A 25,493-nucleotide genomic window follows, 5' to 3' on the forward strand; every position below is an offset into this window, starting at 1 on the left:
TTAATGTGTTGAATGCTTCAGACCAACAAACTGCCAAAATGTTCAATTACAGAGGTGGTCACACTTATGCTAATATTCAGTCAATAAGGACCAGATTATATTTTATTGTGTCCTGATATATAAAAAAATTTTGGAATTAAGTTATTCTTTTTCATTTAACTGTAAATATACTATAACAAAACACCACACATATACTAAAATATCAAGTGATTGCTAGTATTGAACCACATCAGTTTCTACAATAGTCCCTTTTAACAATTTTTACTTATTTTACTTATATGCCCAATTATTCAACAGTAACTATGTCATTATTAAATCTGAGCTCTAGGCAAAGATTTTAATACACAGGTTTAATACATATAAGGTAGCTATTTCACTTTCTGCCCATGCACTTCTGAGATTTATACAGCTATGCAGCTCAGAAAAACTCTTATTGGCAGGGCAGGGACTAGAATTTAAAGCCCAAATAAAGTCAAAGCTGAACAAGACACTTTTCTTAAGCAATCATGTTGGTTTGTGTAAATAATAAAAAAAACATTGTGTAGCTGTGCTTGGCTGTGGTGCTGCACACATGCTCACACACTTAAATCTGCATACACACGTGCAATTATAGTCATTGGAAAGGATCTTTCACGATCCTTTCCAAGGACTAAGGACTGCATGATGCATGAACGAGTGCTGTACATACAGCACCATTCTGCTCCATTGAGGGGGGGGAGAGCGACGAAGCGGCACCCTGTATTTTGACTTTCATAACTACCATTCCTTGTTTGGTCTTTGATTCGAATGAAATAAACCCACAATGAGTAAGAAAAAGCAAACAAATATTTTGCATTTTTTTAGTAATACCAAAGATTATGCAACTAATGATAATAGTAACAATAGTAATACTTCACTTAATCATGAGCTGATCAATGTATCAGAGCCTCCACAGTCCTTGTCAGGCACCATTAGGAAGATCATTCTTTTACAAATGTATTTACCTTTTTTAAAAAAAAATTCATAATAATGGTCTGCAGGATTAAAAAATTATGAATTTAGTGACATAAGACATTTAGTCCATAAGGTCCCAAAGATTGTCAACGGATGCTGTGGAATGCAATGTGTGTGGGTAGTGCAGTGTACAAGCACATTTGTCCCATGTAGGAAATAATCTGTTTTCCATTTGCTTCCATATACTGTTTGTATATACATCTAAACCTAATTGCTATTAGAAATTGCCTTGTGCAATGTTGGGTTTAGTTGGGCTTTGAGTAACACATTCTTCTGTCACTCCAGTGTCTTCTTCAATTAGTAAGCCCCTTGTTGGCACTTGAACCCTACTGCTCAGCTGATTTGCGCTCCTTCTGCTTTTTCATCTTCTTCCAGTTTGTGCTCCGCTGTTTAGGAAATGCATAGGAATAAAATCAAGGCAAATCCAGATACTTACAGCTTGCATTCAAAAGAAAAAAAAGGATGTAATAATGAACACAAAGCTGCATTTCTTGTGTGTATTTATTTTTAATATTTGCTGTAAATTAAGGGGGGGCTAAATATTGCCTTGCCCGTTTCCTTTTGTTGGTTATCTGGGATCACTGAATTGTGGAGCAGAAGCGGAAATTTCAGGCACTTCCACTGCTGGCTTTTTTGCTGGATCTTCCCCATAGAAAGTGAGGTTTGTCAGCTGCCACACTCCATCCTGCCTTGGTATGAATGAAGTAGTGATATAACAGAGAATGAAAAATACAATCTGAAGAAACAGACCCTCCCACCATACATGTCAGGGGTGTTCTGGAAACTGCTTGCAGAAGACTTGTTGCCCAAAATATCTGTGTAAAAGTAAGTTAAAGCAGATTGGTAGAGATTAGTCATCTATAGAATTTTTAGTCTTGATATGTTCTGTTAGCACAGAAGTGACAGCTGAAAGAGCCATATTGCTGCTTTGACATGTTGCTTTATTAGTAGAGAAGGTTTTTTTTTTTGTTAGTAAATAGCTGGATACCATTTCTGCTTCAGCAAATATTTAATTCAGCCTAAAAATGTAAATTCTTCTTAAAGGTCTGTAAGCTTATCTCCAGTTCCTGACTGTTCTAAAAAAGGCATCATACAACCTACATACAGACTGTGTACATCATGCAACCTGTGTGCTCCACTATAGTTATAAAAAAGTGGATGTTCTCCTTGATGGCAGCATACCACAGAATATCCACTATTACCACTAGCACACTGAAAAGCCTGCACTCTCTGGTTTTGGTTAGCTTCAGTTTGTTATCTGACTTCATGACACCAATAACTTCTGCAACTACTACACAAGCCATCCCAGTATTATAAAAAACCTGAAATCACTAAAACTCTAATATGCAGATTACCCTCAGAAACATAATTTGTTTGCTTATGTGATCAGCTCATTGCTTTTAAAAATAGGCCTTCACAGAGCTTGAAGTTGAATAACATTCATGTCCTGCAATAATATTTTAATTTTTAGTGAGATACTTTAGAATAGTTAGGAATGTGTAAAGGGTATATAGAATGTTTTAATGCTGGGACTGAACTGGTGGTGAAAACAATGAAGACTCTGTAAATTTTCAATAGGATTTTCTTAAGTGTATGCAAGGTAAATATCAAAGCCTTCAGGAAGTAGTTTGGGTTCTTCTCCCTCTGGGAGCCTGAAATTTGCCATAAAGGATTAGAAATTAATGACAATGTAGCCGTATCCATCTGTGTGTATCTATACCTATCCAGAGAGATAGGTGGAGGCCCACTATTGTGACATCACAAACCAAAGTCTACAGCTATATCAAAAAAAGTTGTGCGACCTTTGATAATGAGATCCTCTGTGTGACCTTGGTGGGTGCTTGGAGTATCTGATGTGCACTACTGATAGGAAAGCACAATGGTTTTGTATTTATATTCCTTTTGTATGTTTTGTTATGCAAATATAAAATCTTTGATATCAATGTTATTTATTGCCTTTATAATGTAGCAGGTGGAACTTTATGCTATGTTCAGACGGCTATTTATTTTTATAGTGGTACTGCTGCGATTTACCACAGTCATGCTCCAACCTCTCCCTCTTTTGTGCAGGCGTTTGAAGTCAGTGGAGTTTTTTTTTAGAAGTTTCATGTGGCGTCTCAGATCGGTCTCCCCATGAAGCACAGCTATACATTAGATGTTAACACTTTCTAACTGCATTAGCAAGCATTTGGAAGCAAATAACCCATGATCCTTTGCAGTACAAGGATCTAGAACTGCACCCGCTTACTAAAGTGTTGAGAAAGCATGCATGAATGCTCCTTATTACCTCCTCACTGCTCTCGAGCACATGCTGATTAAAACTAAGCACATAGGAATAGTCAGCTGTCCATCTGAACCTAGCAGTAGACTACTTTTATCAAGGTCTTTTTTTTGTCCCTTTAGTAAAAAACTCACAGAGGTATCATTCAGGAGACTGGCAACTGGTTTTGCAGAGCGCAATAGCTCAAAATATATGCAAGCCATAAACAAAACCTAATTTTCTATTTTTTTCTCTTTTGGTCTGTTAAAAATACCCATGGGAACATTCTGGTATGTTTGTTCATATAGGTGTAAAAAAAAAAATAAAAAAATAAAAAGCAAATATGCCAGAAATTCAAAGATTCTGTTTTATTTATACTTCCTGTGTTATCTCAAGGAGTCCTCATCAGGAACTACTGAACAACTACTGTATGTTGTGAAGATGAGAAGTTTATCCATTAGGTACTGTTTGATACCATATTTAGAAATGTATGGATAAAACATAGGATTTGACCCAATTTATTACAATTTCTCTTTATTACAGTTGAATAGAAGTTGAAACGAAAATTCATATGCTTTTCTTTAACAGGAAAGAAAAGAGAGATAATTTAAAAGACAGCTACAAAGAGAAAAGCAAAAAAATAAAGGGAGTGGGAGAGAAGTAAAATAAATGAGAAGTACCATTTAAAAAAGAGGAATATAGGAAGAAGAGAAGAGGGAGACAGAGGGTTGGAAGGGGATTTTGGTTTTGGCACCCCGCTAATTGGGGCACACCTAGGCTATGGCCCATTAGTGCCACACTGACTGCAGCCAGCCTCGGTCAGATGGTACCTGTGGCTCCCTTGGCACCTGTCATTCAGGATTGGCACAGTGCCCTGTTCTCCTATATACACATCGCCGGCTCATTATGTCGGATTGTGTAGCAAAAGAAGCCCATTACCATGCAGCTCCCCGCTCGTGCGTGTGCTTTGTGCCTCCCGCCCGGATCGAGGTGGGCATCAGACTGTTCTGGGTGGGGTATGAGCGCCTAGGATGAGCGCCGGGGGGATTGGCGTGTCGCTGCGTTTCAGGAACTCTGGATCGCTGGACAGCTCCCATCCACGGCTCCACCCTAGGCTGCTCCTTGCCTGTCCCCACTGTGGCCCCACATGGGCCCCCAGTGCCCCTACACCCAGCATGGCACAAGGCTATGCCTGAATAATGTAAATTAGCTGTCTTTACCACCAGCAGCCCCAATGCTTGAGATTTCCGTGTCTACAGGCATGAAAAGGAGGAAGGGGGATGCAGTTAACCCTTGCTGTTCCGCCTTGGTTTTCTTGCCACCCCCAGCAATGAAGTACACAAATCCCCTATTACATTATATTTTTCCTTCATATGGGGGGGGGGGGGGGGGGCTGCAGAGTGCCTACGGATATTTTTGCTTATTTCAGGGGTTGTTGGGCTAGGTGGAGTCCCCGGCTGATTGGCTGTTGGATGTCACATGCCTCGCCTCTTATAGGGGCTGAGAATCTCAAAGTGCTTCACTGTCTTTGGTAAGTCGGTGCAGAGCTGCTTCTCTCTGCGCTGCCTGCAATCCCCACTGGAGCAGAAGGCGTCAGTCCGGGCACCCAGATACACCTTGGTTGGCCCATTGATTGAGGACGAGAGGATTGCCCGGAGGTTCCAGCTGGGCTGTGTTCAGTGGGGAGCTTGTCTCTCAGCACTGATTGCCTTTCATGAGAGCCAGAAAAGTGTGAGCATAGGGGCTGTGTATGGGGATGAGTCTACACCCCCCAACCTTGGCTGCCGATTTGGATTCTAACGCTTGCCTCTGTCGATTTGTAGAATGGCACGGTTTGGAGACGACCTGCCCACCCGCTATGGAACTGGGGTGCCGGGGGGATCCGGGCGAGGGAGCAGCCGGCAAGGTGGCCCCCAACCCGGGCAAAGGATGTACAAGCAGTCCATGGCACAGCGGGCGAGGACCATGGCACTGTACAACCCCATCCCCGTCAAACAGAACTGCTTCACCGTCAACAGATCGCTGTTCATCTTCAGTGAGGACAATGTCATCCGCAAGTATGCCAAGAGGATCACCGAGTGGCCATATCCTTCCTCAGGGGGTGCTGGGGGAGGGCAGGGGCAATGGGGAAGATGGGGTATATATTATACATGTATCTACTAACATACCTGCCTGTCTTATTAGTCACCATGTAGCTACCTCATCAATTGTCATCCATCATTCATGTCTGCTTGTCATTAGGGGCCCCCTCTATCTCCCTGTTTTCATGGCATAGAAGACAAAGGGTTAAATGACCCAGTGGTCAGTATTCTGGTGTACAATTCTGCCCCCCCCCCCCCCCCATCTTGGGCAGTGCCAGCATGGTGTAATATGTCACAGAGAGGTTTCCCAGGCATATATTTGGGTGGGTAGCTCAGCTGGTAGGTTGGTTGGTGGGAGGGTGAATAGTGCATAATAATGGCCGGATACTTCCTGGGCTCCAGTCTTTGGGTGTGTTGAGTTGGGAATTGCCCCCACTCAGCTTTGCTTAGTATGAAAGCCCACACCTATTGATTGGTGTGTGTGAGGCGTCAGGGCCTGCTGGAAGAATCCTAGCAACCCCTGTATGTCACCATCCCAGGGCTGTGCTGCACCAGCCATGGAGGAAGCAGCATATGCTGGGGCTGTTAGGTGTGTACCATGGCTACTGGTAGCCTGGAAAGCCCATGGGAGGAGTGCTAGGGGATCTGTAGTCTTCAGTCACTGACTGGGGGACTTCTATTACACCGCAATGTATACCTTACCCACAGGCCAGACACTGGGCGACAACGATTCACTGTGTGTGTGTGTGTGTGTGTGTGTGTGTGTGTGTGTGTTTGATAAATGATATATCCAGTGTGAATGGATTTATTTCAAAACAAATGTGAATTCCTTTTTTATTGTATGTGCAGTTGTGTTTGTATTCCCCTATGTGAATGTGTGAGATTTATATGATTCAGTGTGATTTGTGTACTTGTGTCTACATGTGTGTCAATGTATAATATAAAACTGGCCATGTATATTATACATTTCAAAATAATTGCATTTGTGGAGGTATATTTTTGTGTATATTATTGTGTTTTTGTGTGGTACGTAGGAATAATTGCAATTGATCATGTAATACATATTTAATATATAATTGTATATGTGTGTTACAAATTACTTTATAACATGTATGTAGGCCTCTTTATTTATGACTTGTGTGTAAGTACATTTGCTGGAGAGTACAGGTATTGTATGTGATTTAATGTGTATATTTGCGGTTGTTATAACATTTAGTATGTAATAGGAATGATTGGTGTGCATTGGTGTATGTGTCCCTGTGCCACTATGAGTGTGTGTTGGGGGTGGGGTGTTGGGTGTGAATGCACTGTGTCTGTGGCGCTGCACTGATCTTTCTGTGCAAGCAGCTGAATATCTGACAGTGTATCACTGCCTCTTGTCATCTTCTGCTCGCTCTGTACACTACACTGTGCAATCCAAACACCATACAGCCATGGAAGATCATCATGTAAGGTGTCCATGGCCATTATCAGCTGCTACACCTGTTCCATGTTGGATGATATTTTATCAAGGTGATCAAGCTTCTTCTGGTGTACTTACGGTGCTAATAGACAGATGACAGCAAGCACTAAAAAGATACACGCTTTTATAGTAGGTTGAAACATTTCACTAATATTCCAACATAGAAATAAACCCTCACCTCCTATATCAAACTTACCTCCAACATAGCTATATACAGTGCTTATATGTACAACACAAACCCAGAGTCTGCTATGGACTTCCCATCTTCTCCTGCCATGTGCAAAGTCCAGCAACCCATAGCAACCAAATCTTTCAAAATTGATTGCCATTAACTCCTGTGTCTTACACATTACATTTTGATTCAAGTAATTACATTTTGATTCAAATAATGAGAAAAAAATAAACAACCTGGTCAGAACCCCCACTGCTCTTTTACCTGGATGTAAGTAATATCAATACGTTGTATATCTGATTTTGACCCCCAAGTCCCAAAATGGGATTTATATCTTATTCAAACATTAACATACACATAGATTGTAGTTAAAGGTGTCCTGGCCATAAGAAATACAATTATACTCACCAGTTAAATCTTACAAATATTAGATTCTGCTTTACATTTGTAAACTAATAAGAATTAAGAAGTTGTTTTTCCACAAATAGATAATTAGGGATGTATTTTATTAATAAAATGCGGAGTCAGGGTCATGGTGACGGCTGACATAGTTGTCTGTTGCTAAGTAACTTGTATTTTGTGACCAAGAGGGTAAAGTCCAAGCAGATCACAAAAATGCTTCCTTATCTATTGTGGGGAAACAAATATTTAACTAAAATGCAGCAACATGTTGTAATGTTGTTGTTTAATTAAAAAAACATCCTTGAAAATAATACTTAAAAATCAAGAATGAGGTTAATAAAATATGTTTCACAGCTTTGCCTATAAGCTTAAGAAAACAAAATTGAGCCAAACATCATATTTAGTATACTATGACTGCAGGTGGTGTACGGTTCACAAGTATACAATGCATGATGTGTATTTTTATAGACTTGAACATTTTTATCCATATTGTTGATTTCCTTAACAATGCTTACTCCATTTGAATATATGATTTTAGCCACTATTATTGCCAACTGCATTGTATTGGCTTTGGAGCAGCACTTACCAGAACAGGACAAGACAGACATGTCAGAGAGACTGGTAAGTGACATTGCTTTGGCTTTGGAAAAATCATCTTTGCTTGCTAAAAAAAACAGAATATCAATATATGGGTTATGCACATTATTACAATGAACTAGTTACATCCTTTTAATCTGGTAAATATCCTAATAGATGTATTGTGTTGTCCGATAAAAATACCTGCTGTTCCTGCCTGAAGTATTGTTAGCTTTGCTATTTGCTAAATTCCTATTAGTCACATTTTTCTCAGCTATCTCTGGGGACTACAAAAGCTATATGTTAAAGAAAGGAGGGGGGAGGTGTTTGTTGTATTAGTGAGACAGTGCTGCTTCTCCATAGATATACCACACAGTGAGTTGTGTTGTCACCCTGGGACAAGAAAGGTCTTATTGGGAGCGTCAGTAATTAAAACCAAGTAAAACAAAAAGGAAAACATTTGTAGCCAACACCATATATTACATGTTCACTCTTGGGTTTAGGTACAGTTTAATAGAATTCAATCTGAAAGCCTGATTTTTTCTAACAGATGTCTCTTTGTAATCCAGGGCAGTAAAATGATCAATCATGTTCTCTTAAGCTACGTACACACGTCAGATTTTTATCGCCCGATAATCGGCATCGGCCAATTATCGGGCGAAAATCTGCCGTGTGTACAGTCGGTGTCGTCCATCGTCCGGACGACCGACCTGCCGGATCCACGGACGATGGACGACAGCCGATCCTAATGAAAGGGAAGGAGGAGAGCACGCAGCAGGGTGCCGCTCCGTCGCTCTCCCCCTCCCCTCTCCATAGAGCATGAACGGTGCTGTATGTACAGCACCGTTCATGCATCGTGCACTCCCTTGTCGTTGGAAAGGATCGTGAAAGATCCTTTCCAAAGACAAAAATTGGAAGTGTGTACACAGCTTTAGGGTGGAACAATGTCTTTAGGTGTCCCTGTGTCCAGCAGAATTTTGCTAGATAGATTGCATAGAATGTAGAGATCAGTAGTCAGGTATAATGGCTACAGACAAGAGCTAGAGATTTCCTTCCAGTGAATACCTCCATAACCATTTTAGGCATCAACATAACAAAGGAGGCAAGAAATCCTACAAGTAAAAGCTGCATATATTTTTAACACAAAGTAAAAGCTGCATATATATCTGCCTTAAAATGTCACTTGTGCTAGAAGGTAAAATTATATCATCAAGCCTTTTTATAACTTGAAGCTTGTTGAAAATCTGATCATGATTTGTTCTCTATGTAAAATTTGATGCAAACATTTTAGGTTGAATAAGTATTCAAAGCAAATATGGATATTTTCAGCTGGATATTATTCATTTAGAGATTCCACTATTGTAAGCCAATGATATTCAACCATGATAGTCTATCTTCCCCAGTTTTGGAGAGCTTTAATAAATCAGATCAATTGTCTCCAAATGAGAGATCCAAGGGCCCCAAGCGCTGTTTCTTTTTGCAATGAATGCTAGTTGCCTGGCTGGCAAATCAATCCTTCAGCTCTAATACTTTCTGATTCACTAACCTGTACCCAGTATGTAGATCCTGGAGATCTGACAGGCGTGATTCCGGATCAGTGACTTTAGCAGTATAGCCAAAGACTAGCATTTGCAAAAAGATTTTTTTGTTTTTTTTTATGTACTGTTTTCTTTGATACTGTCCCTTTTGGAAAGCTAGTTGTCATCGCTAGCCAGGACCTTTCTTGGTGTGGTATAGGGTGCATTTAAACCTATAAAGAAAGCAATGTGGGATCTAACTTGTTTGCGCAGGCATCAGGGCAATTCATAGTTGAGGGACCTGGCTGGCATACTTGCGTCAGGTCACTGAATCACTAGTATTGAAGCAAGGATGAGGATGACAGCTCTGAAAACAAATTAGCAATTCTGATATTTCTGTTGTTGAGGGTCATTTTTGGATGATTGTTGTCACCTTGAGCTTGAATTATTTATTATGTTAATGTTAAAAAAAATTGAGCTGCAAATGTCAGCATAGCCTCATCACACTTGTTAAAAGCTTGTATCTTTTTCTGTACATTCATTACTGTAATACTTATTCTTGTCTTGTTGAATCAGAAGCTTGGTGTAACCACCAGGCAACCAGCACTGGAATGAGGTCTCAAATGTATTTCTCTTATCATAATAAAGCAAAACTCCAACCCAAAGGTTTATTTTAAAAAGAGCAAGGAAATGTAAGAACCTTTGTTGGTGTTTCATTGCATCTTTTGTCCTCAGTAGGAATTCCCCCATAATCAGGAATTGACGGGAAATCACTCCAAAAGGATCACAGATACAAACTAACACACATTTCTGGTAAAGTGGGGCATGGGTTAGAACTTCTAACTGTTCTTCACTGCTTTCTCAGTGTCTTGCTGACCTAGTGACTTATCACATACTCCATTTCCGGTATGGGTGTCAAAGGAGAAGAGGGCAAATCTCTCTAATGGGGGTCAGGGACAAAAATAATGTCCTGGCACAAATGTTGACTTTTCCAATGCTATAAAAAATTTTGGAGGCTAGAGTTAGCATTTAAGAAAATGTTAGTATAGCCAATGTAATTACCTGAATTCTATCTTTATTGACTTATGTCCCATACTATCAGAACGTTCCAATGAGGCTTGCAGGTGAAGTGGAGGTTCTGTAAGCTAATAGACTATAGAAGGAGGTGGGGCTTAGAGGAGGGGAGGGGCTCAGGTTGGGTCTCATCGGTGTGGTTAGGTTACTGGTATTATTTAGAGCAAACAGTAAGCCAGCAGGACAGATGTTGCAGAATTGCAGATTCTGGAAAGTGTTATCATCCTGTGTGCCTGAGCAGGTGACCGTGTATTACTTTAGAACTCTTTTGGCAAGGTTTGGAAGCTTATAATACAAATTGTCCTTTGTAGCACATACAGCAGTTAGTTCCTATACATGTTTCATATGTAGGCTGAGCTGTCAGCCTTTGGCTTGTTTGCTAAAATTGCTTCTTGTTTCAGTGTTTGACGGCATTGGATGCTTTTATAAAGAAACAATGGAGTGCTTCGTATTTCATTGCTGATTTTATTGGCTTTTGTAAAATGTCACTGTAAAACTTGTATTACATACTAAGGCTTATGGCAGACGAAGTGGCCTGAAATGAACCCTTTAGGTCATCAGTAGACTTCCCTTTGTTTTGTTTGTTTTAGTATAGTATGAAAGGGTTTAAACCACAGCCAGGTTTTTTTTTCTTGTTTTCTGTGTGCGATTGAGAATTGTTTATTCACTTCCTGTTCTAGACACTTAACAGGAAATTAGCAGACGGAATTCTCCCAAAGGGAACTAAATTACCTTTTCCTACTCGAATACAAAAAAAAAAATGTTTTTATCTATGGATTGACTTTAGGTTTTTCCTTTAGGTACTTTTCACATTTGCACATTTATATTGCATTAAGAAAAGTTGATCCTGCTGTATCTTTTGAAGATTCCTGCAAAGTTCACGTTAGATTGAGTTCAGTGATAACACTTTTATATAATATTTGATATATAATATAATTTCAAGGTTAACGTGCACATGTAAAGCAGTTAACGTCATATTTTATTAACCTCAAGAATGAAGTTAATAAAATTTGTTTCACAGCTTTGCCTATAAGCCTAAAAAACAAAATTGAGCCAAACATCATATTTAATATTTAATCGATGCACATAATTCACTCACCTAGATACCTTCAGTAGGTGTTCACCAGTTCACTAGTTCACTATTTACTACTCAGTAGTTGTTTTGGATGAAATAGTCAAAACTTTCTATCTTCCTGTAACCTGGGCCAATTTCATGACATAAACGACACTGCCTTTTACATCCGTGTAGAGGCAGTCTTAAAAGGAGTTTATCAAGCTTCTACATTCACATTTTACTGTACATTTTACAAGTATACTTTATGGCTTCAGTTCTTTATACTCTCAAAACACACATTGCCACAGTAAAATTCATACAGGCATTATTTTTCATACTTCATGTAAATATGTATATGTAATGCTATATCTCTTGGCAGTACTGGGATAGGACCAAGGCCTTGCTCTGCAACAATGTTAATTGCCAAAGGGAAGGACTTTGCAAATGTATCCTGATTTAAAGAATGAGAAGCAGACATGGGAAGCAGGGGTAATGTTTCATGTACCTTGGTTACTGATGTGAAACATGCAGACTGCCTACAGTATAGAACAAACTTTCTCAACTTTTAATAGTCAATGGGAAAGGGACCCCTTCACAGTGTTAGTTGGAATTTGTGGCGCTACTTACACATTGGTGGTCAGTGGGAGAGGTGCTCCCTTCCATTGGTGGTCAGTGTAGAAAGGTCCCTCACACAGTCAGCGGGAGAAATGCCATTCTATGTCAGTGGTCCGTGGTCACAATAATATCTTACATCGGAGGTTGTGGGAAAGGTAATATTTAACATTGGAAATCAGTAGAGAAGGGCCCATCCTCTATTGGTGGTTGGTAGAGAGATGTCTAGCCATATGTCATTAGCACAGTCTAAGGTCAAACCTGGGGGGAAGTTCAATGGTGTTCACTGGTAGAGGTGCATTGGTATGCTGCAACATATTACATTTTTGTTCTTTAGGTTTGTCTCTTACTCAATGAATAGTTAAGAACAGAAAGTTATCCAAAAGGGGAGCCAGACTTGTTGTGCTTAAATATTAAATTGCCAAACCTAATATCTTAAACGATGAAATGGGTTGGAAAAGAAGGCTTTGTGTGGCATGTTAATACGGATAAAACAATCTATTTTATTATAGGTAACATATACACAAAAACATTAACATTCAGTATCATATCATAAAGCAAATAACAAAAGCAAAAACAATAATAACAAAAGGTTTATGGGCTTATTGCCACATATCATGAGACCCAATTTACATGTCAATTGGTGTAAGTTTCAGTAGAATGACAGTTTGCCTCCATCCCGACGTGTTTTGCTTATTAGCTTCTTCAGGGAATACAGAGACTCTCACTAGCTGTATTGTAGTAGACATAGTAACATAATATTATAATTATTTATGCATAACAGGTATACATTTAGGCAAACAAATTGTACTGTATCAGAAACAATACCAAAAAATAACATCAAGTTATTGATTTGTTGCATAATTGTAATGTATTATGTATGGTCATAACGTCTAACAAAATAAATAGATAAATAACGTTTTTTCTTCCCCTTTCATCTTGTCTTACTTGATGAATAAAAAAATGCTATTAGATCCACTTTTTTACCGAGAACAGCCATCATATTTCAATTCAAGGGATATGCTTGGGCTAATTTGCCAAAAAAAATGATTCAAGTTTACTTCTTTCATCTGAAGATTTTTGGGTATTCCAAGTCAACAGGAGTTTTCTTTTCATGTGATTGGATAACTGAAATATCAATTTTTTGGGTGAGGATTTTTCACACAATTTTTTGGGTGAGGATTCTCAGCTTCTTTAGTAAACCAGCTCATTTTCAGGCTTGTTTCATGTCATGCCAGCAGTCACTGATCAGGTTTTCAGGCTGTTCTGCTCATTATACAGTTATCCATTAGAACCTTCAATATAAAAATAAATATTTATGCCTAGTTAGAATAACTACAAATGAGAAGTTCACATCATAAAATCATTTTAAGAGAATGCAATAACAGAGTTTCATTATTGTATAATAATGAATAAATATACTCAACTGTTCCTTTAAACAGTTGGGACTGTAATTGTTAATAATGTACCGCCATCTATTTTCAAGTTTACGACAATTACGACACAAAAAAATAAAAAAAGCAAAAAGATAAACCCTTCTGTGTCAGCAGTACAATTGCAAAGAACAATCTTTGCAATGGTCTCAAAGACAGGCACAAGGAGAAAACCCAAAGCCTGGGCTTGTTATGGGGAAAGTGATTCACCCATAATTGGATTAGCACTTGAGCCCATGCTGTGCCATGCTTCTGCGGGCGCTGAGAGGGCAGGAGAGTGAGATTGTGATAGGCTCCTGACTCTTGACCCATCTTTTAGCACAGAATATCTGCATAGAAAATGCCTGCACTAGTCTGGCCACAAATATCTCATCCCTGCGGAACTCTGGAAGGGTAATTGTTGTTGGTGGTGGTGGTGGGGAGAAAGCAGGTAGGTTTTAATGCAAATTAGGCAGAAGTTTCAAGTACTGTGGCCTTTAGGGCACCAGCATGCACTATGATTTTTTTAAATGAAATTCTGCTGTAAAATTATAGTTGCTCTTTAGAAGTAAGATTTGACACCTGCACATTAAAATCACAATCACACATTAAAACTGAATATAATAAAACATCATTTTTTATCAAACTGATACTCCATTTAATATGACATTTGTATATTGTTTAACCATGTCTATTACAGTCAGTGATAAAAAAAGAATTAACCTGAAAACATGAATTTTAGATTGTAACATTGTATGTAATAGGAATAATAGAGATTGTACAATCAGATGGTAATTTGCCAGGCAAAGTAAAGTGTAATAGGAAATAGGTTAGGCAGGTTTGTGTTTAAATTAAGATTGTTTGATGGTTCCATATTGTAGTAATTTTGCATTTTTTGGACCTGTCAGGGGGTTTAGGGCTCCAGCTAAGCATCCACCAAATACAGAAATATTGGTTTTAGACGAATTGATCCTTATAATGCAAAATTTAAATTTGTTTTTAAGTGGATTTAAAGCAACAATATTACTTTCCACAATAATTAAAACAAAATACATACATACTGTATATTGTGCCTATGTATTGTGCCTGTGTCTTTTAAAGATATTGTGGTTATTTTGCCAGTGGCATCACTCACATGTGCCAATTTCAAACTACATTAACAGCATCCTGACTGCCGACATCAGAGAAACACCTTTCCAAGATGGCATTATCATATATCCCAGGCATGTAGACCCTCCCTTTTTGAAAGCCTGTTTCTTGTTTAAGCCATGAGGCTTAATGGGGCTAGGTCAATGTTGGCCATGGGGTTAGGGAATCATGTGTCACAACTTCATGGCAACTTGCACCCAGTTGACAGGATGTTTATGTAGAAGTTTATGAATGCAGTTAGTGGTGAAGGGCCTAAGTTTGCTTTAAATTATACACATTTTGCCTGGCAAAATGCAATTAATACCCCCCAAAAAGGAATCTTGCAGCACTCTGCAATTACTAAGAAAATGTCAAGCAGCTTTTGTGAAGTCTTCCAAACATCCTTCATCTCCAGTTTGAGAGTTCTGAGTGCAGGTGACATTGGCTGCTGATTCAACAAGCATTTGAAAGGCAATAATGAAAGGCGTCAGCCAGCTTTTAGCATGTGTTTTAGACTGCAGGACTAATGCCTAATCAGTGCTTGCTAAACCAGATGCTGCTCACATTATTATTTGTAAACCAGGATTAAAAATGTCTTTGCAGTATAAAGACATTAGACAGTGAGTAATGACATGCACTTTTGGTGCTCGCGTAAGCCTATTAATGCCACTTTCTAGCACAGTGTTTCTCAATCTTTTTACCATAGGGGACCCCTACTATAATAAACCATAGTACATTAGTGTAGTGGTCAGTAGGAAGAATTTCTCTTACACTGCTGGCCAGTGGTAAAAATGTCACCTTCACTGATAATCAAAAAGATCATTGGTGTCACTTAATCTGACCTGAAAGGCACATATTGCTTATTGCTCAAAGAACCCCTAGCCACCTCTGGAGGAGCTTTAGGGTTCCACGGAACCCTGGCTGAGAAACACAGCTCTAGCATGTGAATGATTTGCTCCATGGACACTGAATAATTTAGTTGCTTGTGTCCCGTGCTGCTTGCTCATTAACCCTTACACTGTTTGAATAGTAAGGACAATGTAAGGGTCAGATGTAATCAGATGCAGTCCCTGTGTTTAATGGACTATGACAAGTTTACATGAAAATGCTACATGAACCCACACAAACGTATCTGTAAAAAAACTGGTAATTACATATATTTAATTAAAGAAGAACTCTGTTTAAATATAAAGAACCATGGAAGGCATAAGCAATTACCTGCACTCACTGAACATTCATTGAATTGAAGTAAATGGCCCCATTAACATGTTGCATCAATCCCGAACCATCACCAAGCTCCAAAGAGAGGAAAACAGAGTGTGCTGCTGCTCATTCATTGTTTAATTAACAGTCTGGCTGCTGCCTGACCAAGCTGTCCTTTTGCTGTGGTGGAGTTCATGAATCTAGCTGTCTTCTGACTAGGTACCTGGATCACTGCATAACAGAATCACGGAACCTTTGGCAAATAAAATAGCAGCACTGTATGTATTCTGCTGTGCATTTGGCTGCTTGCAGTTAGGCGAATGTAGAAACTTTGATATTTTGTTATTTGAAGGATATCAATGGGTGAAAACACACTTCTCCACCCACTATTCTGTAACCACTCGTTGGGGGAAAAAACATCTCAATGCCCTTTTTACTCACTTAAAACCAAGGTCACGTGATGGGGGAATTTTTCTCTTTTTAAGGAACACTTTTACAGTAGCTATTAAAGTAAAAGCGTGTCTAGGCTATGGACATTCAGATATTTACATATTATTAACAAGCAGTAAATAAAACAAGTTCTTACTGACCTCTATAGCTGAAGGTGTTCTGGAGTAATCTTTAATCAGCAGTTAGTAGGCAAATAGCGGATTGCCAGTCATCTAATCTCTAAAGCTGGCATTCTCAACCAGGGTTCCTCCAGAGCTTGCTACGGATTCATTGAACTGTGGTTGATTGACCTCCCATTTGATGATTCCTGCATAGTTCTGGGGCCAACACCACTTGGTAGAGCCAGCTGCATGACTCTAATGATGTAACCACCATTGTAAGGGGGACAATCTTTCCACTAGCCACCAAATTAGGAGGCTTTTTTTCCCACTGACTGCTAATAAATTGGTTTTAGCAGGGGCTCCTCGAGACCTGAAAATTGGGATTCCTCAGGGGTTTAAAGGTTAAGAAAGGTTGTTCTAAAGTAACACCTGATGACCTGATGTCAACAAATTCACTGCTACTATAGATTTCTTAATAGAATAGATTTCTTAAAATGTTTTTGCTTTTTGTTAGCAAATGTTTTCAGTCCAGGACCAGATCCATTTCAGGTTTGCTGGATCATCTAGGTTCTCTGATGAAAATGTATCCTCTCCACCCATGGAGAGCTTTAATAAATCAGGCCCAATGTGTAGCTGAAATAAGTGAACCAGTTTGCCTCTGCTAAAAGCAGCTAATTTGCTTTGGTGTGTGCAGTTAGATCCCATCTGACTAATAGCCTTGCACTGAAAGGGTAAAAGTAAAGCACAGTCACTGTGCTGAATAGCTAGGCAGGATGTAGAGACTACAAGTATAATATGGTCCCTCTTACGTATTGATAATTTTAGCTTATACATATGAATAGGGGTTTCAAAACATTAACACTTATTGATAGGATTATTGAAATTAAGATTATCACATATACCGCTAAAGCAATCTGTAAAATTTTTTTATTTTTAATGTAAGTTTTTTGTAAATTTTTTACAGTATTGAATATTGTAGGAAATTACCCCTACTTTTGCAGCTATTTCTTGGAACACGTGAGGTCTCATTCCAAACATAAAAGCCATCTCTTCTTTCTATCTCTCTCTTTTTTTTTCCCCGCTAATAGCTTGTGGGTTTCATCCTTGCCACAGACACTTAAAACAGTCACAAATTACCTTCTAATATAAAGTTCCTCCTAGAACAAAGCAGCTTTTCCCATCATGCCTGAACCTTTTTCAGAGGTTTTTTTTCTTCAACAGAACTGCAAATTGCATTAACTCTTTCCCTGCGGGCACAGTAGGCAGTGCACTGTGAGTCAGTAGCAGGTGGTTCTCATAATAATTGACTGCCATAGACAGGCTACATTCCTATGAATATGAAGCATCCCAGTGACATCACTGGTCTCTATGATGTCACTGGTCTCTAGTAAGAAGATAGGCTGCATTTCTATATATATGATGTGTCAGTGATGTCACTGGATATTTGTAAATGGATAGACTGCATACTTATGAAAATGAGGTGTCAGTGATGTCGTTCATGTGAATAGATACACTATTTGGCTTATGCAAGTCACTTGTCTTTTGTAATTGTAAAGGCTAGGTGTTGTCATCTTTGCAGTGTTTTGGTGATGAAGATTTTTGTAAATGGATAGGCTATACTTTCATGAATTTACCATATTCTGATAATGTCATCATGCTCCAATGATTGCATAGACTCTGTTTTTATGAATTTGAAGAGTCAGTGATGTTTGTTACTGGTCTCCAATGAAGGGATATGTTTCTTTCTTATGTCATTGTTCTCAAGTGATTGTGTTGGCTGCTTCCTTATAAATATATGGTCTCATTAAATAAATTATTGTCTTTATTATTAATATTATTATTATTATCATTAATAATAATAAAAAACAGTATTTATATAGGGCCAACATATTACGCAGCACTGCACATCAAATAGTATTAGCACATGACAAATACTAGTTAAAGTGCAACTAAAAACCTAAAACTTATAAAATAATTTCTGAAAGCAATGCTAATACATTGCACAAGATATATATATATATATATATATATATATATATATATATATATAATACATTTACACTTCCATGCAGTTCAATGACATCTTGAATGTGCCACCATTTCTAGAGCTGGAAATGTTTCCTTCCCTTGTGTTTTAGTTTGCAGTACACCAAGTGGCTGGCTCACAGCAGGACGTGACACAAGGACGTGTTCATGGACCTGAAATCCATCAGCCAAGGGTATTGTTTCTCACTATGTAACCTAACAACTATTGAGCCTTGTTGTTAGGAGCATTCTTATTGACTGATGGTTGTAAGGGGTGGGAACACTCTCCGCTGTGTGGCATCAACCACTTCATCTTCTCTAACTTCTGCAGTACCCAGAGATTAGGAAGGGGACAGATGACAATATTCTACTTTTAGGTAACATCTTTTTATTTATCTTTTTACTGCTCATACTGTTTTGTTTTGTTTTTTGCCCATACAGTGGATGTTTATTGGCCCAGATTGTTGAGCAGATAGAATTTAGTTCTGCTTCAACAAAAGAATCTTAGACATTTAGGGCCCCAGACTCTTTCCATTTACTTTAGAATATTGAATATATGTTGTCATTAGTCAACCTTCAGGCATTTACCTGGGAGATTTCACTTATGGCTGTGCTGGCTGGCTGCTGTCAGGTTTCACCCTTATCTCAATTTACCAATCCTACTAACAATACACACATCCTCATCCTGCCTAATATGTCAACAATGTGAAAATTTCTCCTAACCAGTCATCAATCCCTTCACTTGGCAGTATAAACCAAGGCGTCTAATCAGAGAAACTCTGAAACATAGAACCACATTTACTATTAGAATCAAAGAGGATCTTCTATATATCAATCCTGATCACAGTGGGCTCATTGCCACATAACCTTTACCACTAATCAAATATACCTTACCTGTCTTGTATATACCGCAGCCAACCTCTAAAACCAGACATCATTTGCTCTCTCTGACTGGCATACACTGAGACTGCATTCTGAACTATTTGCTATTGGCTCTCCAACATCCCCTGAGGAAGCCCTCCTGAGCGAAACGCGTCGGGTAGAACACCCATATTCGATGCTACAACTAATAGATTACTAATGGCAAAATAAGTCCAGTTAGTACCGTCTAAAGTTGACGTGTATTTTATCATAATAACAATTGTATGTACTGTCTCAAACTGTTGATTTTTTTAAGTTTATGATTATTGAAATAAATAAAAACATGTTTTTGACAAAAATTACAGTGCCAAAAAAACAACTTTGTCCTTTTCTTCTTTTCCAATTTAGGTTTCACTTATATTAATACTGTGCACATGGACCAGTGGGGGCAGTGATTTAAGCTGTGTAATTGGGAATAGTTCCATGTGCCTGCAAGAGTCACTGAGTTTAATATGTCCACAGCTGGGAAGAGATAACAACAACAAATACCCTTATAGTATCAATTAAGGGATCAATAGCCTGTCAGTTCTATCCTATAGGCTGCTGATTTATGAAGATAGTAGATTGCTCCTGTAATCCTCTGCTAACTTGTGTTATCTGCTAACTGATGAAATCTGGGGGTTGGGGAGAAGGAGGGGGGGAGTTGTAATTAGCATTTGGTTTATTCAGGCACATTACAAAGAAAAAGCAGGGGTAAAACTAGGATCATTAACTAGATTAAAATAAATTTATTGATGTAGACAGGCAGCATTATATAGATTTGAATTGAGCTTTTTGGCCACAAACAATGTATATAGGAGTTGAAATATATCAGATTACTGGATAAAAGAGAAAAAAAATGAATGAAACTCCTGTCTTTGACAATGGTTACCAGAAAAAGATTTTCTACATGGGAGATTTAACTTCCCTTCTTGTTGTGGCAACACATTTTAAATATTAGATTTCCCATGGCTTTCTGTTTGGGAGAAATGTGAATGAATTTCCAGGATAGGGGCACAAATAGGGACTAGTTTTGGCTTGAGTTCCTCCTTAAAGATCCTCCTATGTCAGATATCAATATTTCCTCAAACAGAAGCTGATAAATTCTGACTCCAAACAAACTAGCTCTGGGCGGTGGCATAAATCACAGAACGCTGAATACATTCAGCTTTACTATTACAGAACTTGTACATGGCGTACTGGTACTCAGTACTTTTCTTCTGTACATAGTTCTGCTAGTGACATGGGGAAGAAATTCCCAGATATTCCCATTGCTGCAGCCTCCTTGCAATCAATGTGGAATCCTTCACAAGCATAGGTTTAGATTCTTTTGTCAGCTGGTGTAGATTTCACTTTAAAGCAGTACTGTAGGCAAGCATCTGAATATACATACATACATAAATACATACATACATACAGTATATGTGAGCTACATGACCTGCTAAAACATTTATATTTCTACTCAGTTGGTCTTGTGATTTAAGACCCACCATCTCTAGACAACATAAGCACGTCCTGGAAGTAAGCCGACAGCGATGAGAGATGTGAATACAGTGTACGTATGCATACATTAAGCATCAAAATTATATGTACTCATAAATCCTCCCAAAGGTTTAGCTGCAACTAAAAAAATGAAAACAAAAAAAGCAAATTCAGCAAATTATTCCCACAGGAGTGGGACGTGGACTGGAAACTTCTATCCTGTCTTATCGGAAATATATTAATATAATCAATTGACATTACTGGTCATCTAATGCTCCAGATTTATTTCTGAAGTAATTTGCTTTGGGAATATTTAGCTTGTATGTTTTCTGGCAGGACAGTATTAAACTCTTTGTACTCTCTGCTGTAAGTGATGCGTCCTCCAGCTCCATGTTTATCATCTAATAAAAGATGCTCAATGTAATACATTGTGATAGCATGGCAGCAACTACAGCCAGCATGATTCTGGAGCTGATTTCATTCTCTTTATGGGGATTCACTAGCTTGAATTTTGGGGTGCATATATCAAAGAGGAAAATAATAATCCTACTTCCCATAAGTGGACCCAAGCGGGAGCAGCGACAGCAGCCACCTTTTCAGGGGATTTAATAGCAGAACAACAAAAGCAAACATACAGATGCAGAGAAAAGAAATTGAATAGTTTTTAATGTATATGTGTATTTTTTTTTATTGATTGTATGTTGTATATGTTGACATTATGTTTTTATAAGTAAGGGGTATGCCAGTAATTTCCTGCTTGAGTACACTTATGGGAAGTAGGACTATTATTTTCCTGTGTTTGTTTATGGATATGGCTTTGTTTGATATATGCATTACCTTTGAAGGGGATTTTCTTTTGTGTACATATAAGAAAGACTTATCTATTCCTGAAGTGGGCCTATCATAAGTGAAATACAGGGCTACCATTGCTGATGCTTTTGTACAAATGACTCAGAAGTTGTTTATCTGTCATATTACTTTGGCTTCAGAGTCACTGACCTGAAAGAAGTGTGCAGATCACATACATGACATCTCTGTAACCTCTCCTCATACCCCCTGCCTCAGTCACCTCCATTCCCTCCAGTCACCCCTTCTCCCATCAATGTTAGTTTTATTCACACCTCATGTTGCATGCACTCACACCTCTTCTTCTTTGTATGTCACAAGCATGTCTCATCTACCACTCCTTTTCCTCCAGTGTGACATACATGTCTCAGTCACATACACATCATAGCCAACCCCTCCTTTTCCTCATATGTCACATACATGTTTCAGCCCCTCTTTTTCCCTATGACACATACATGTCTCAATCACCCCTCCTACCCCACCATGTCACATACATGTCCCAGTCCCCCTTCTCTCCCCCATATGTCACTACATGTCTCAGTCACCCCTCCTCTTCTCCCATGTCACATACATGTCTCAGCCCCCCTCCTTTCCCCATATGTCACAGACTTGTCCCAGAACCCCCCTCCTTTCCCTCATATGTTACATACATGTTTCAGTCCCCCCCTCCTCCCCCTTGTGTCACATACATGTCTCAGTGCCCCTTTTCACTCTCTATTCTGGCTCATTCATGCTTTTACTTCCTCTGAAAATGAGAGATTTCTAAAAATACTTTGTAGCAATTACAGGGAGGGGACAGCTAAGGTCCTGTGAATCAGGGCTAATAGTTTCAAGGGGGAACTGTGGCCAAAATTCAGATCCATTCATTAGCAGGACCCAATTTACCAATATTATGACCTGGCAAAAAAAGAGGCTATGAGGTCCTGGTCATGGCTTAAAAAAGGTACAGTGATTGTTTGACAAGGTTAGTGCAATTATTATCTTGGATTTACAAAGGAACATGGCAAGTTAAATGGAAATATTCTGATTGGTGTGTTAATGTTTTAGAAAGCTTGTTTCTTTGCACATTGTTAGTTTTTTTTTTGCTTGTACATTTTTGCTATCTGCTTTAACTGCATTACCCCAGATGCATTATTGTGTTTTATTTTTTTATAAAAAGGTGGGTTGTGTTAAGGCAGTGGTGGCCAAACTTTTTCATCGGGCGCTGCTGTTGACATAGGGATAAAACTTGAGGCTACAATGCAAACAAACATTAAAGACAAATGTTTAAAACTAGAATAGTTTTAATTTAAATGATATTAAATTGAAATGTGTTTAGTTACCGTAACATACATGCACCAAATGAAAGGGATGACAAATCAAGAATTTCTGCAATGGATACTTTCAGAGAAATGCAATTTATGTGACAGATAGCCAATGGGTACATGTTCTTAATACTACATCTTCTGGTCCCTACATATCCTCATTCCTGAAAAATTGGGGTTGACAGAAGGTATGTGGCCAGATATGTGTGACAGGGTAGCACGGTATACCAGGTATAGTTTTTCCCATCTTTTTTTTTTTTAAATTTTAAATTTTTATTAGAATTTTCCAGAACGTACAAATAACAGACAGTAGTAAAATAAAACTGTCATTACATTTAGTAAAGAAAGACATAGACAAAATAAAAAACATAAATTGACATTGCAACAAAAACATAGAAAGAAAACAAATACAAGTGAAATGAGTGTACTCGAAACCTGCAGAGTAGTTGAAGGGGATGACTATTCATCATAAAGCAAAGAGCCTGCAATCTAAATCAGGAGTGGCGTGATGGTCCAGCCAAGGTGTCCAAACCTTGTAGAATTTAGGCATAGAATCATTGGCAATAGCAGACATTTTTTCCAGCACCATTGTGTCCGACAATCTGGACATCACATCTGGACAATTTTGCTGAAAATTGAGGGAAGGTTTCTTCCAAGCTGCTGCTATCACCTGTCGTGTGGCTAGGAAAATAAATGATATCAGTTTACAGTTGCTCTTAGAAAAAGTAAGGTTCTGTTTGTGGAGCAGAGCCACCCAAGGGTCTCTCTGGATAGATACGTGTAAACTAATCTAATATAATTAAAGATTCTTATCCAAAGTTTTTTGACCACCGGACAATCCCACCATATATGACGGAAAGGGCCGGGAACACTACAACCTCTGAAACATTGTGGGTTGCTCCCTTGGACAAATTTGGCTATTCTTACTGGGGTTAAATACCACCTAAACAGCACTTTGTATGCGTTTTCCTGTGCCATCACATTTGGAGAGCAGCTGGCGATAGCCTGCCATATCTCTCGCCAATCCTCTATATCTATAGCAACATCAAGGTCCATTTCCCACTTAACCATATATTGAGGGCGATGAGTATCCATATGTATTAATGAAGCATAAAACAGGGACACCAGACCAGCAGAACCAGAACTTGGAAGACAACATGATTCAAAACTTGTTAGCTTAAGTGGGGAATCAACCGCATGCTTAAGAAGATCTGTCAGATAGTGTCTAATTTGTATATACCTAAAAATTCCCAATGTTCCCGCAAATACGCAAAGGACTTGACCCCAGAAAAGGAAAACAAATCATAAGCGTATTGGACAGGCCTTGAAGCTGGTTCAAAAGAGGGGCAATTGAGAATTCTGGTTAAGGGTGTATGAGCGGACATCAAACCCGCTGAGCTCTTGAGCCTATCCCAAGTGCCTAACGCATAAGATAATGTAGGGTCGGCCACAAGGGGACGTTTTGAGGAGGCCATCCAAAGAAGATTATATAGCGGCACCGATGATAGTTCCTCTGCATAAATATTTTCCCATCTTTTGATGACGCTGTAGTGATAAAATTTTATGGGGAGTAAGCATTTCCCATTTGTTGAGTAATTGGGGTTCATATAGAGTAAGGGGAAAGCTATGTGTGACAGGGTAGTATGATAGCTATAACATTTGATTAGGGAAGTGACAAAAGGCATTTCCTACTGGCTCCCACATTTCCAGTTGCCAACATCCCTCTGTTCCAGTGAAATTGGGGTTCACAGAATGTTAATATCCAGCTATATGTAATAGACAGCTACCAGCCACTCAGTCCCTTGCACCACAGGGTCTGCAGATTTGACTCCAGGCGTCTCCCCCGAGCCAGGGTTCGATGGCATAAGGAAGGGGTAACCACACCGCAACCTCACCGCCAACCGGAATGAAGCCTTGATGTTTTGTGAACTTTAAGGAGCACCACAGCGCCGACAACTGGCAGTACCCTAAAGTTCATTGCCATGAGAGTGGCCCCCAGGAGTCCCCAACATGCAAACTAAATTTTGGGATCCTGGTTTTGAAATGGCCACACTTATTATGAAAATATAACTGATTGTTGTTAGGATTTTATGCTTGTGACCCCCTACCTGGCAACTTGTTATGTTAGGGGGGTGAAATTTGGTTTTGCAGGAGCTCCCAGGGTCCCCTGTGTACCCTGAAAATTTCACATTTCTTTGACAATCAGTGAAGGAGATATGTGAAGGAGATGTGAAGGAGATAGGTTTATACATGGGGATAAGGACATCTGCATGGACACAGCACTCATGCTGCTGCTGGGATTATCTCAGAGTACAAGGTGGGCAGAGAGCAGCTCCCTCTGCTGCCAGCACAATTCATAGAGAAACATGGGGGATGCGAACGCCCAATCCCCTGCAAGACAACGAGCAGAGAGGGAATGAGAAGAGGGCCAGATGTGAC

At 39.0% G+C, this 25,493-nt stretch overlaps 1 protein-coding gene across 1 annotated transcript in view; it reads left to right on the forward strand.

Moving 5' to 3' along the window:
* The first annotated feature begins 4,793 nt into the window (after positions 1–4,793).
* The window catches only part of CACNA1B (calcium voltage-gated channel subunit alpha1 B), a 221,519-nt gene continuing 200,819 nt past the window's right edge, over positions 4,794–25,493 (forward strand). Inside the window, 2 exon segments of the mRNA XM_072431529.1 lie at positions 4,794–5,336; positions 7,885–7,991. Coding sequence (XP_072287630.1) covers positions 5,078–5,336; positions 7,885–7,991 — 366 coding nt within the window. The 5' untranslated portion in view covers positions 4,794–5,077.

The sequence above is a fragment of the Pyxicephalus adspersus genome, chromosome Z (assembly GCF_032062135.1).
Source record: "Pyxicephalus adspersus chromosome Z, UCB_Pads_2.0, whole genome shotgun sequence".
NCBI lineage: Eukaryota > Metazoa > Chordata > Amphibia > Anura > Pyxicephalidae > Pyxicephalus > Pyxicephalus adspersus.